General features: G+C 54.3%; 1 protein-coding gene across 18 annotated transcripts in view; it reads left to right on the plus strand.

Moving 5' to 3' along the window:
- Window positions 1–1,578: 1,578 nt before the first annotated feature.
- Window positions 1,579–14,679, plus strand: part of JAKMIP3 (Janus kinase and microtubule interacting protein 3) — a 76,390-nt gene continuing 63,289 nt past the window's right edge. For 17 of the 18 annotated variants that reach the window (XM_063101939.1, XM_063101940.1, XM_063101943.1 and 14 more), the window contains exon 1: window positions 1,579–1,713. In XM_063101939.1, coding sequence (XP_062958009.1) covers window positions 1,579–1,713 — 135 coding nt within the window. Of the gene's footprint in view, window positions 1,718–14,679 lie in introns of all 18 variants that reach the window. The other variant, XM_063101945.1, reaches the window with a different exon arrangement.

Here is a 14,679-nt window from a genome sequence, read left to right on the forward strand (position 1 = left end):
CTGGGATCTTCTGAGGACGCTCTCTCTGTGTGTGCCTGTGTCTGTGTCCAAATCCCCCCCTTTTACCACTCATGTGGGGATCGGGGCCCACCTTACTCCAGTGTGACCTCATCTTAACTCATTACATCTGCAACGACCTATTTCCAAATAAAATCATATTCTGAAGCACTGGGGACTGGGGCTTAGGCTTCAGAATTTGAATTCTGGGGGACGCAATTCAACCTATGACCTCCTCTATTGGGTTTTTTTCCAGAAATAGCCCCTTCCGTTTTATGGTAGAAGGCATGCTCCGTTCCTTCCTGAGAGAACGAAGCAGACGTTGAATGTACTGACGGCTCTGGTCGGGTCTCCAGTGGGCAGAGAAGACTTGGCTCATGTCCAGGAACCACTCGACTCATTGCTTTCTAATTTGGAGAGTGTCGTAACCGAACATTCGTGTCCTGCTCGCCCGCCCCATTCACACGTCGCAGGCTGCAGGGTCAGAGTCACTCTCTTCCTGGGCAAAGTTTTTTTGGGTTTTTTGTTTGTTTGTTTGTTTTTTAAATGGTGGTCAAAACACATAACCTAAAATTTACCATCCAAACCATATTTGAATGTACAGTTCAGTAGTGTTAACTGCATTCACACTGTTGTGCAGCAGATCTCTAGAACTTTTTCATTTTATAAAACTAAAACTCTGTCCCGATGAAACACCAACTCCCCATTTTCTGTCCCTGCAGCCCCTGGCAGCCACCCTCTGCTTTCCGTTCGTATGAGTCCAACTGCTTCAGGTACCTCCTGGCGGTGGGGTCAGGCAGATTTGTCTTCTGCGACAGGCTCATTTCACTTAGCATCATGTCCTCGAGGCTCCTCCATGTTACAGCGTGTGTTGGAATCTCCTTTCTTTTTACAGCTGAGTAATAGTCCCTTCCATGGGTCCTCCACACTTCCTGTGTCCGTCCATCTGTCGCCGGACGCTTGGGCTGCCTCCACCTCTCAGCTATCGTGAACATGCTGCTGGGAACATGGGTGTGCAGTTATCTCTTCAAGCCTGGCTTTCAATTTTGGGGGATGTTTCCTGGTCCCAGTTTGTGGAGGAGCAGGGTCGTGGCCTTGAACCCGCCGCCCGAGAAGCCCATGGTTTGCACCTCCCCTGTCATCCTGTCACCTCATGCCCACATGCAAGAGCCTGGTTGGAAGTCGGGTGCCCAGTCTCTCATTCCTAGGGGGACAGAACTAGGCTTCACAGAGAGCTCGCTGTGTGCTGTGGATGGAGATTTGCTCCCACGCACAGGGTCCCCTCTTGGGCAATGGCCTCTGTGGCCTGGGACAGTGTCCTCAGTGCCGGACAAGGGCAGGGGAGGGGTCTGCTGTGCCCCCACCTGGCACACGAGCCCCCGACTGCAGGCCAGGGCTCTGGTGAGAGCCACTGCGGGTGGCAGGCCAGCACTGACTGCTCATCCCCCTGTGCTTTCCCTGCAGGTGAACGAGAAGATGTAGTGGAGCAACAGCCCACACCTGCCGGGAGCTCGGCGTGCACACCCCAGCCCAGACGGAGCCCCTGCCCCGGGGCGCTTCCTCTGGCCACCCAGCCTCACCATGTCCAAGAAGGGCGCTGGCAGCCGGGCCAAAGGGGACAAGGCGGAGGCACTTGCTGCCCTGCAGGCCGCCAACGAGGAGCTTCGTGCCAAGCTCACGGACATCCAGATCGAGCTGCAGCAGGAGAAGAGCAAGGTGGGCTCCCCCAGCCCCTCCCCTCAGGCGCGTTCACCCCCCTTCCCCTGCCCGGAGGCTCTGCTGAGAGGGCGTCGCCAGGTCTCTGGGAAGTGCCCTCCCTCGTTGTCCTGCAGGCCCCAGAAGAGTTCCTGGGGTGCTGAAGACAGCCCGCTCTGGGGCAAGGGGCAGAGGGTGGTCCCCTGTGAGCAGAGGTGCCGTGATGGGGGCCCCACCCAAAGTGAGCTCGGAGAAACAAACTCCTGCTGTGTGGGGACAGCCTCGTGCAGTGCCCGTGCCGCAGGACCTGGGGGGCCTTTGTCAAATGGCATCATCCCTGGAAATGATGCTGACATTCCCACGGAAGTGTTCATGGTGGAGTTGAACTAGTATACAGGAAACCAGTGTGGCTTCTCTTTGTGGATAAGGAGAAAGATGCACCATTGGCTTAGAGCTTCCTGGTACGGGGGAATAGCATGTAACAAAACTCAGAGACGTGGGGCAAGACCACTGGGGACGGGAGCCCCCGACCCAGCAGACCCTGCCTGGGCCGGCCTACGATGGCCTCCAACCCAGATATCCAGCACTTTGGGCTCCTTTTGGCCTTTAGGGAAACTGAGCTTGTGCTGGTGGCTGAGGGTGGGCCTCTGGGGAGAAGGCAGGGGCTGGCCAGAGCACCTGGGGCAGCCACCCCACTGGCCAGATCATCCTCCCATCTCTGCCTGACCTTTGCCCTGTCCTTCCACCCGTCCTGCAGCTTTTGGGAGGCATGTGGCGCTGGGCAGGGGAGGGCCAAGATGAAGTGTCTGGAGCGGGTGGCATCAAGAAGGGCTGGGAACCTGGGCTGCTGCTCTGCTGGGGGACTGGAGCGTCCCTGGGGGCTTCCTGCTCTGGGCTGTAATGCTCCCTCCCTCCCCCTCGCTGGCGGCTCTCCTCGGGGTGTATGGTCGGCGGTGGAGGGGGTCGGGTCGCCACTTTCCTGGTTAAATCAAAGAAGAGTAATGTTTCATGATACATGACAATTGCATGAATTCGGGTCTCAGTGTCCATGAGTGAGGTTGTACTGGAGCACCGTGGTGCCCTCATTCACTGTTGCCTGTGGAGTGGGCCTGCAGAGCCTACGAAGTGGACTTTTGGTCCCTGTACCGAGGAAGCTCGCCGGCCCTGCCCCATGACTTCCCCTCCTGACTTAAGCTCCCTCCTCTGTAAATGAGCAGGTGACGGTGGGGAGCAGGAGGCGGAGAGGTGCTCAGGAAGCTCCGGGACACAGCCTGGAGCAAGGAGAAGCCTCGCTGCCCATGCTGGAAAGTGGTTGGCACGGTGACCACATGTCCGCTGCCGTGGCCTTTGGGGATGATGTTGGCAGATGCTTGTTCGGCTCCTGCTCTGTGCCAGGAGGTCATGAAATCACAAACGGCAGCACCGGGAGGCCCAGACCAGCTGTCTGCTGGAGACACGGGTAGGGCACAGACCAACCTAAGGAAACCCTTTGTTTTATTTGGTAAAAATATAATTATCTTTCTAATGCAAAGAAACACCACATTGAGGAAATCACCAAGAACAGTGCCAGGCTGTCTGTCCCCCGACTGCGGAGCACGGCACACACTCTCTGTGCAGCCCACAGCATCCTGAGGGGCGCACGTGCCTTGTTCTTCAGCTGTGTCTGTGTCTGCGTGGCCAGAGCTCTGGGCTGGCCAGGAGCTGGCAAGGTCCCTGGGGTGGCACCTGAGGGCTGCAATTCACAATCTAGTCAGTTTTACAGTGCATGTTACTTATTTTTAGAAGAGATGATACACCCTCTTAGTACCAAATTCAAAAGGAACCAAGGGGAAGGCACACCGAGAAGACGCCTCCTTCCTTCCACACTCCATGTCCCAGGTCCCTTCCCAGAGCGGTTTATGTGACGGTTTCCTGTGCATGTACAGGCGTCGGGAAATCACAGGTGACAGCGCACTGTACGTAAAACTCCTTTTTGCTCGTCCTGACACAGAGCATCTTGGACACAGCTCCACGTGCAGCGGTGGAGCTGACATGGAACTTGTTCATCGTGTGTGTGCCCCAGTGTACATGTGCCCCGGCATACGTGTGCCCCGGCGTACGTGTGCCCCGGCGTACGTGTGCCCCGGCGTACTTGCCTGTCGACAGCGTTCAGGCTGTTTTCCGATTTTCAGCTAATCCAACAGCCCTATCTGCATGTCTTGGACCATATGTGCAAGGGTACCTGCAGAATACCTTCTCTCAGGCTGCATTGCTGGGCCAGAGCGTGTCTGTGTTTGCAGTTTGACAGTGACTGTCCCAGGGTTCATGCAGAACACAGAGGGTCCCTGGGCAAGGCCCAGGTGGCTCCAGAGGGGATCTCCAGGAGCAGCCCCGTGTGAATACTCACCGGGCTTGGGTTGACGGGAAGATGCTGGCTGCTGCTAGTCTGTGGTTCAGCAGCAAGGACCACACAGCACCAGGGCCCTGCATCAGCTCTCAGCAATGCTCGTGTCTGCAGACGTCCTGACTACCCTAGCTTGGGAGAGGACTCCAAACTCTTTCTATCTCTGCCAGTAGGTTCCCAGTCCCTTAGGCTGGGTTCTCACCTTGCTGGGGACAAGAGTCTCCTGACCTTAATCCTGTTGAATCAGAAGCTCCCGAGTGGGTCCTGGGAGGGCTTTAACCAGCTCTGTGACCGCTCGAGCTTTGGGCATCCCTGCGGAGTCACTTCCCCCACACACTCATCCACCAGGTCCTGCTGTCTGTCTGCCTGCCATCCTCTCTTCCATCTTGTCTCTCAGCCAAGCTGCAGTGTGGGGTCCAGGGGGAGTGCGCCGGCCGAGACAGGGGTGTGCTGGTCCTGGGGAGGGAACGCTGGGTTTCCTGCATCAGAGAAGCTTCCAGGTGATGTGGAAAATCACTATTCTTCATTGTCTTCTCAACTCCCGGAGACTGCTGCTAATCTGGAAGCAGGGGGCTGGAGAGAAGGAAGAGCAGGAGGGATTCAGGTAGAGCCAGGGACAACAGAGAGCCCCTTTGCCACCAAGGCCGGAGGACGTTCTCTGACCGCCCCCCCACCCCATCTTGGCTCCCACTGGTACCTCCAGGCCAGACCTGCACCCTCCCAGTCAAGCATCATTTAAACATTCTAGATTTTTTAAAAAGAAGGGTGTAGGTGGCGTGTGTGCACACGCGTGCACATGCAGTAAATAATATGGCAAACAGGCAGGTACCCACCATCCAAAATTCACAAATGCTGTCAATGGGGTTCAAATATAATTGAGCTAGAACCTCCCAGACCAGCTGCCTCCCTTTTTCTTGTCCCCGGAGTCTTGGGGACCTGGGTCTCCCTGGGCCTCAGCAACCTCCCACGAGGAGGACATGGGCTCCTCCCACCTAAGGTGCTGGTGGTCCCTGGCACCTCCCGTTTCTTTCCCAGTTCTCACCTGGGCTTCTGCTCGTTGCCCCACAGTCCATTCAGTAAATGGAAGACCCGCATCCGAGCTCGCCTCTGAGTCTCTCTGTGGCCTCGGGCAGTGTTAGCAACGAGACTGCAGGAAGCGTTTGAAAACCACAGGGTTCCCATGGCCTCCCACTCACCACGCGACTGGACCGTCACCACAGCAGCACCTGGGATCGCTGCCCTGCAAAATATTTGCTTAAGTCATGGCCAAGTGGGGAATATAAAGTATGAATTCAATAATTACAACAGATACTAGCATCAGACCTGCGGAAGCTGTTACTGTGTATGTGCTAAAATTAATATCACTGTGACTAGAAGACAAATTTGTGTGACCAGATCTAGAGCCGTGGAGTTGCAGCCTTCTGTCCGATTTCTGAGAGTCCAGATGTGGAGGAGGACCTAGCTGCAGACCTCAAGAGGGAAATCATGCGCGGCCAGACCACCCTTCCTGGGACAGGCCGGCTCTTCTCTACAGGTGACCGAGTGCACCTGGAGGCGATGGGTGTGAACTTGGAAGCTCCCATGTCCCCTGGGTGATCCAGGCAGCAGCTCAGGCACAGGCAGGATATTCTTGACGGTCCTCTGTTACCCGCGGCAGGGTCTGGGCCTTCAAATCTCCCAAGGTCAGATCCAAACACCTGGCCCCGCTTGATGGATGGGCCAAGATTTCTGTGTGGTTTCTCCAAGTTATGTGCAGACATCTTCTCGTTCAGTAATTAAGTCTCGGTTCAGACTTAGCGCCTGAAACCGTAGCCTCTGCCTAGGGCAGAGCGAGCGGGGGAGGGTTGTTCTGTCTCTGTGGTGGTCCAATCCCACTGCAAAGCGTCCTGGATTTCAGTCCACTGGTTAACATATCACCGAGGAATACATGAGTGGATTGAGATTTGACAGTGAAGAAAAAACGATTTAAATAAAAAAGGACTCTTCTCCAGGTGCCAGCCCTTTCTACCTGGAGATTTAAACGGGACCATCTCCAGTGTGGAAGACCCACCTCCTAAAAGGAGGGAGGCAGCCCCACAGGGAGAGAGTCTCAGGGGGAAAGCTCTCGCAGAAACCCCATTGAGATGAGCTCAAAGGTGTCTTAAAGAAAGCGAGTCTCCTCTAAAGCAGAAGAAGAGGTAAAAGTAATCCTGGGGGACGTAAGACACGGTGCTTTCATCAGGGACTCGAGGGCTCGGCTCTAGTCTGGGCACAGAGCAGCCTCTCCTGCGTGACTATGGGGTCATGGCCCTGCCCCGACCTGCACCACACGCCATACTGCAGGCTGTTCCCCCAACGCATGAAAACTCCCAACATCGTGGACAAGGAACCCATGTAAGGAGCAGAGAAAAAACACACCCGACAGTGAACACACACTTTACAACCCACTCTGAGAATTGTGCAGGATCCTGGGTCTAACCAGGAGGAGGGGACCCCCGAGTGCCCACTCACTGAGCAGCCATGTGTGCCGGCCACTGTGCTGTGGAGGGAGGCAGGGAACACACGAGAAGCGGGAACTGGGCAAGGGGACAGCTGAGCCAGCAGATGCGATGGACAGTGCTGGGGTTGCTCCTGAAGGGGTGGCCTTGGAGGGAGACCCCGACTAAGACAGAAAGACCCCAGGGTGATCGTTCCAGGTGAGATGAGCGTGGTTGGCTTGGAGCATGTGGGAGGCCAGGGTGACTGCGGCCCTGGCCAGGGAGGGTGGCAGGAAAGGACAACAGTGGGGGTGGGAGGGGCACGGAGGCCATGCAGTTGGGGGCAGTGAGGGGGACTAATGATTTATCATCTGACTGGGACGCTATGGAGAATGAAATGTACCAGGCTGGGACAACAAGGAAAACTGGCCTTGCAGGCAAGCAGAGATGACTGGGCATCCTCCACGGGCATGGTGGGGAGCTCGGCGGTGGTCCCCACATGGCCAGCAGCCTGTGAAGGCTTTAAAGCTGGATGTGACGTGATGTATTTATTATATATTACACATTATAGCTAGATTTACAGATTTAAAATATATTGATATTTTAAAATACCATCTGGCTACTGTGGGAGGGGCTGAGGGGAAGCAGAGAGGCGGGGGAGGGCGGCCAGCCCCAAGGTGCCAGTGCCCTGGCTGAGGGTGGCACCTTAGGACAGATGCAGGGCAGAGAGGGAAGGACGTGCTGACATAGCGTGTGCAGAGTGTGAGGGGATCGAGGCACGCAGGCGGACCCCGGGTCTGGCCTGGGCAGTTGAAGACTGGGGGGGCCCTTCCCTGAGGCAGGGGTCTGGGCGGGAATCCAGGGCTCTGCTTTGGATGGATCACTGGATACTCACGGTGGACATCAAGCAGAGGTTGTCAGGTGGCACGTGTGCCAGAAGTCTGCTGTCCACGGGAGCACAGGGCCTCACGTGTATGGAGCAGCAGGTGGCAGGTAATGTTACCTGGAGGAGAGCAGGTGGGGAGAAGGGGGCATGGGAGCAAGCCTGGGCCTCAGCTCCAGCAGTGAGGTCATGGGGAGAGGTCACATAGCCCGTGGCCTTCATCTGAGTCACGTTCAGTTCCAGAGCTCTCTGTCTTGCCTCTGTATTTTCAATACTGGCATTACGAGAAGGTCATTTTTTGTGGCTCATTACTTTGTTCAGTTGTGTTCTTTTCTCCAGGGTTTTTGTCTATAGAGTCTCAGGTGACTCTGTTTTCACAGAGATTTGTAAGCATTTTGGATTAAAAAAAGGAAAGGTCTCGAGTCTTTCCCCTGGAGGACTGTTTGCACATTATGATGGGTCCCTTCATGTTTCTGTGCCTGTAGAAGTGGAAAAATATTTCCCATAAGGAGTTTTGGAAATAACTGGATTTGGAGATGTGACGATCAGTCTCCTGGCCGTCGGCAGCCACACCTCTCGCAGGTCCGCCCGTCACACACCAGCCTTGCAGTGCGGACGTGCCAGGCTGCCCAAGACGGCGGCTGCTCTGCCAGCCTCCGCTGCCTGGCGCTGGAACTCCCCCTCCGCTCACTCTGTCTTTCCCTCCACCCTGTTCGCCTTTCCTGTTCCTCGGGCTACTCGTAACGAAACCGAAAAAACACGGATTTATAGACCAGAGAGCACACACCGCTCGGCGCTGAAAGACCGTGACCTTCACACATTTTTTAGCATGACTTATCTTGTGACCAGGACACTGTGCATACGTCTGAAAGGAATTGTCACCTGAGCTCACAGCCCACTGGTTGGTCTTGACCTGCTTTGGGGAATTCAGCGTCTGCCTCCTAGCAGTCTGTACGCTCAGACAGTACCCAAGTGGCCAAGAGCACTGGAGATTTTACTCAAAGAAATGCAAATTACAACAAAGTTGTACACACCAAATTGTTTTTACACACTGTTGATTCCCCCAGACATCCCCAGGAGCTGCTAGAAGAGTGACGTAGGACGCCCTCTCTGCAGGCAGCTTGGGGACAAGCACACGGACCTGAGAGATGTTGCTAGGCTTTTGACACAGTGATTCCATTTCTAAGAATCTGTCGTAAAGAAAAATATTCAGAGATGTGCACCAATGTTTATATGTGAAGGTGTCAATTTCAGCTCCGTAAATCACGATGAAAAAAATCAGCAGCCCCTAGTGTCCAGGCGTTGGGAAGCGGCTGAGAAAATCGGGTGTACGCACACAGAGGACTGCGCTGCAGCGTGGGAATCTTGCTGGGCAGGATGTTTGCTGATGGGGAGACAGTCATGCAGGGTGGAGCACAGGCCTGGGAAGGACAGCACTGAAGGTGTTCCTGCCGAGAGAAGTCTTTGCCTGTACTGAGGCCACAGAGACACTTTCCTGTGTTTTCTTCCAGAAAGTTCATTGTTTTACCTCTCAAATTTGTATCCAAAATCCACCTAGAATTGAGTTTTGTGCATGGGGTGAGTGGGGTCTAGACGTTTTTCCATACAGATATGAAATTGTGCAGCACCACTTATTTGTAAAAAGGGCTCTACCCACCGTACCACAGCTTCACTTGTACAGTGAGTGTCTGTGCAGCAGAATGTGTTACCACCCAGTTCTTCACGCCTCCCTGGATGACGCCTCATGTCCTAGGCCTCTGCGGCGTCTTGCTTTGCTTGGGACACTGCAGAAGTGACCAGGCCCAGGCCCTAGCCTCCCACATCTTCTGCTGGCCCCTCCCACCTCTGTCCTCACCACGAGGAGGAACGTCTGGACTGGCTGCCAGGCCCCAGGAAGAGCCACATGGGCCCCTGAACCCAGCCCAGCCCAGCCCCTCCACTGACCCACAGTCTCACAGGAAGTAATAAATACTTGCTGCGTCAGTGTGGTGCGGCAGACGTGTCAGTCCACGGTGACTAACCGGCAGAGCCTGCTCTTAGTGTCTCTATTCTGTCCCCCTCGTCCATCCTTCACCACTACTGTCCTGTAGTGGATTAATCACTTTACAGCAGGACCCGATTTCTGCAGTGTAAGCACCCTTGCTCTGTTCTTTTCTTAAAAACCGTTTCAGTCTTGGTTCTTTGCATTTCCAAATAACTAAGAATCTGCTTGTCCATTTTTGTAAAAAAGTTCCTGTAGACTGCACTGCATTGAATCTGTAGACCAAATTGACAAGTTTATACACTGAGTCTTTGGATTCATGGGTATGTTATATTCTTCCATTTATTGAAGCACGTTTTAATTTCTCTCAGGAGCCCTTTGTAGTTTTCACATAGAGGTCTTGAGCATCTCTCTTAATGTATAATCATAGGTGTTTGATTTTTTTTTGATACCATTACAGGTGTATATTTTAATATTTTCATTCCTATGTATTTGCTGATGATATATAGAAATCCAGTTGGTTTTTTATATTTCAGTCGAGCATCCCTCATCACATTCACTCAGTCATTCATCCGTTCAACCAATCTTTAATGAGTACTTATTTTGCCAGGATGTGGGAAAACCACAGGGAGCGGCTGCGTGATGCTGGCCTGGCTGGGCTGGATCAGTGCGTGAAGCATTAGCCAGTGTCGCTGTGATTCCATAAAAGGTTCCCGAGATGCCAACCACCATCTGTACAAGTTAGAGCGCTGTTCACACTAAGCAACTCTGACGTCAGCTCGACCTGGCTGGGGCAGGCAGTGGCCGTTGTCATGGGGAGGCAGCCCTGGCCTATGCCTGCATGCCCAGAGAGGCGCTCAGGGCTGCCTCCCTCTGAGGGCACCGGGATCCCACTGCTGCCCAGACAAGGCCTCAGTGGCAGCCGCTTCTCAGCTCACAGCTCTCCTGTGGCCTTTCTCGGGGTCACAGCCTTGGTGCTTGTGCTGAAGTTTTCTTCATTACCCTGGAATCATCTTGGGTGAAATGTTGGCTGCACTGTCTGGTTCAGGCACAAATATGGTGTTTGTTCTTGTAAAGGAACTAGTCCTCTAATGGCTATCTCTAAGGATGTTGGTGTTGGAGGTCAACAGAAGATCATTTTTCTGGAAATAAGACCACAGAGAAAAAATGTCCTTTCTAGTAGGAAAGTGGCTTGACTTAAAGTCACTCATGGGCGGAGAAGTATAGGACCCCCAGGGCATTGTTTTGTCCACTTCATTTACAATTCTATAAACCTGAGAGCTCGGCACTCTCGTTAACTCCAGTCTGAGAGCTGTAAACATTTTGTGACTTTATAAATGAACACTGCTGTTTCTGTCCATAAGTGGGTCTGGAAGTGATTGTACCAGAAGCTTCTCCCATGAGAGGGACAGAACTCTTGGCAACACAGCCAAGGTCACGTTAGGCAGGAGCCATCATCCCAGGCCCCGGCACTGTTGTCTGGACGCAGGACCCCCACTTCGCAGCCCACCCTGAGGCCAGGTGCTCACTGAGCTATTTTTGCCACTTATTAGACGAGATGCCTTTTCTGTGAAATTGAAAACAGTGACAACACAATATCAACTTCCACAAACAGTGTTGACTCGGGTATCTACCGTCCTGTGGGTAGCATCTGACAAACCTCTCAGTCCGCTGCATCTCAGCTCTGTTTCACAGTGGACCTGTCGGCACCACGGCCCCGGGTGGTCTGCACAGTACCCGCCTGCTCTGGCATCCAGCGATGCTCCCTCGAACAGTCTGTGACTCTCAGGTGCATCCCAGTCAGGACTGTGGGTTGTGGCCATCTGTCCTGGGAGTGCTGGTCGTTGGATCTCCCTGAACGAGCCAGGCACAGTCCGTCCTCACGGGGCCGCAGTCTGGCCTGAGGATTGAACTTGATCTTGACCCAGGAAGGAGCACAGTGGTGTTCATCACTGCTGAAATGACAGATGACGTGGGTGACCTTGTCTGTAACATAGGACAGAGCCACGTGGACAGATGGCCAGTCTGGGCAGAGACGGCTGTGCTGGCGCCCTATCCTCTGGAAACGGCTGTCTCTGCCACATGTGAGCCTCAGGGCCTGGCCACTGTCCACACCACCCACCTGCAGCTCTCTCCCCCTCTCCTGGTCTGTCCTAATGCTGTGTCTGGATTCCTCTCTTCTGCCCCTGAAGAGTCACCAGGCCTGTGGCCACCTGCTTGGTCCCTGCCTGGGTTTCTCTCAGGTCACCCTGTGCACATCTTGCAGCCAGCCAGGACCACACCACCACGGGCTGACCCAGTGCAACTCTGCCAGAGCATCCGTTAGAACACATGCAAACATCCAGTGTTCCCTCACGGCAAGGGTGGCGTCTGTTTGGAACTGGCAGAGAAGCACACGGGACCTCATGGAATGTGACTGACTCTGAGCGCACGCCAGTGGAAGGAGAGGGCATCCTGGACTCTCAGAAGCAGGTCATCACATATTCTGGAAATAACTCTAACTGACCCCTTCACATCTTTCAGAGCCCCATGACTGCACATACCAGCAAGGTTTCCAAGACCCATTATGTGCATGAGCATGTGCATGTGCATGCGTGCGTGGTGGGTGTGCACATGTCTGCATGGTGCATCTGTGCCTGTGTCTGTGTGCATGTGTGTGTGTAGTGGGTGTGTGCACATGTGTATGGTGTGTGTGCCTGTGTGCCCGTGGCTGTGTGTGTGTTGGTGGGTATTTGCCTGTGTGCATGGTGTGTCTGTGGCTGTGTGTATGTGCATGTTGGTGTGTGCATGGTGTGTGTGTGTGCATGGTGTGTGTGTGTGCCTGTAGCTATGTGTGTGTGATGATGAGTGTGTTCATGTGTGCACGGTGTGTCTGTGTGCCTATGGCTATGTGTATACATGTGTGCATGTGTGTGTGCCTGTGTGTGCGTGTGTGCATGGTGTGTCTCTGTGTGTGTGTGTGTTGGGTATGTGCATGTGTGCATGGTGTGTCTGTATGCCTGTGACTGTGACTCTGTGTGTGTGTGTACGTTGGTATGTGCAGACATGTGTGTGCATGTGTGCATGGTGTGTCTCTGTATGTGTGTGTGTTGGGTATGTGCATGTGTGCGTGGTGTGTTTGTGTGCCTGTGGCTGTGACCGTGTGTGTTGGGTATGTGCATGTGTGCATGGTGTGTCTGTGTGCCTATGGCTGTGTGTGTGTAGGTGTGTGCACGTGTGTGCCTGTGTGTGCGTGTGTGCATGGTGTGTCTCTGTGTGTGTGTGTGTTGGGTATGTGCACGTGTGCATGGTGTGTTTGTGTGCCTGTGGCTGTGACTGTGTATGTGTATGTTGGTGTGTGCACACATGTGTGTGCATGTGCACACACGTGGAGTGGGGGAACAAAGGATGGAGCTGACTCGAACGATCAGCAGGACTGTGGCGTCTGTGGCCCCCTCCCCCAGCTCTCCGTAAACCCTGGTTGGACCCCAGTGTGGAGCCACAGGTGTGGTCGGCTCAGACGCCAGGTGCTGCATCTCAGCAGCAACTCTCCACCTGGCCCCACATTAGTCTCTTCTGAGGAGTAGGGGATTTTAAAAGAATCCCAACATCCAGCCTGCCTCCCGTGCCAACACCATCATGTTGGGGCATGGGACCCAGGCATCCGTGTTTCTTAACGTGTCCCCAGGATGCCAATGTGCAGCCAAGGCTGAGGACCACTGACGGGAAGGGTCTTTGCTTAAAAGAGCCCTACTATTCATCAGAAAAACGACAGGTCTTTTTTTGAGCAGAATCACTGTTAATGGTTCAGTGAGGACTTGTGGGGTTTGGTGGAGACGCTGTATGTCATACGCAGGTTTGTGGGGCAGACAGGGCTCCACGAGGAGGTACGTACCCTTGTAATGAGTCCTGAATGACAAACCCGTCCTTTCCCTCCCCCCTCCCTTTCCTCCTCCTTTCTTCCCTCCGTCCACCTATGGAGACCTTACTAAAGTGAACCGCCTCCATCTCTGCCTTCTGTAAAAGCAGAAACAAGATGTATCGGGCTGTGATACAAGGTAGAGGGGGTAGTGTGCTGCGAGATGACAACCGCTGCTATTTGCAGGAGTTTACAGTCTGAGAAGCACTGTCCTGTGCATTTTCTTACTGCCAGTCTCTGTTACTCCTGAGGACCAGGGAGATGGACGACCAGCCCAAGGTTCAAGGTAGCGCTGGAACTGAAGGTCCCTGAGCTCTGAGGAAGGGGTGCTTGCTTCCCCAGGCTGGGGAGTGGGTCCAGGGGAAAGCAGGATGCGAGACGCCGGGGTGGCCGGGGTGGCCAGGGTGGCCTTCCAGAGGCAGCCGCCCTGGAGTCGAGTCACAAAGACAGAGTCTGATTTGGACGGAGGATTGTGCATCTTCATGTTATTTTCCACTGGGGTCCTTGGGCCGGGAATCCACACCTTTATTTCCCTCTGGTTTTCAAGTCCAAAGTCATCTGGCCTAGAGAGAGTTACTCATTCTCCGGCCAAACATCAGGAGACCCCTGCAGCTCCCAGGCACAGGTGAGCAGAGCCTCCCGGCCTCAGTCAGCACAGACACCACGTCCGCAGCACCAACCCGCCTTAGGAAACGTGGGTGCCTGCAGAACTTCACCTGAGCTCTGAAGGAGGTCCCAGGACCTCCCCCATCAAATCTGTCCCCTCAGGCCAAGAGCTTTCAAGCTCATCCCTCCTCTTTTCAAACACTGCTCTCAGGAAAAGATCTAATCAACCAATTTACACTGAAATGGAAACAGGTCATCGGTCTTCTGCACTCCCTCCTCCCAGGAACACTCATGTGAACAGGAACCAACCTGTCCTTCAAAAGGGACAGTCTCTAAGCGGGCGTGTCCAGCACTGTGAGCTAGGCGAGGAGGAGGAGGAGGAGGAGGAGGAGGAGGAGGAGGAGGAGGAGGCGGAGGAGGCGGAGCGGGCTTCACACTCACAGCCCCCACTGTGACCTCCCAGCCCCAGAGGTGGTGACTTCATAGGCAGAGTTACACATGCTTGTGTTTGGAAGGAATTTGATATTTCGAGAAAGACTCAAAAGAGCCAGTGTGGGGCAGGAAATCAGAGCTTTCTTGGACTTCCCTGTCTCAGCACTGGTTGTGGCTTCCACTGTGAATTGTGGGGCTGGGGTCAGCACATTTTCTTGAGCCGGTAGCAGCCCTTCTGGCAAACTCCACCTGCCTTGACTCCAGAGCGGCCCCAGGACGAGGGAGGCAGGAGCGGGTGAGTGCAGGGGAGGGGGTGGGGCCTCCGCCACGTGGCTCCACCCAAGTGTG

Source organism: Cynocephalus volans, chromosome 7 (assembly GCF_027409185.1).
Source record: "Cynocephalus volans isolate mCynVol1 chromosome 7, mCynVol1.pri, whole genome shotgun sequence".
In the NCBI taxonomy this organism is placed as follows: Eukaryota; Metazoa; Chordata; class Mammalia; order Dermoptera; family Cynocephalidae; genus Cynocephalus; species Cynocephalus volans.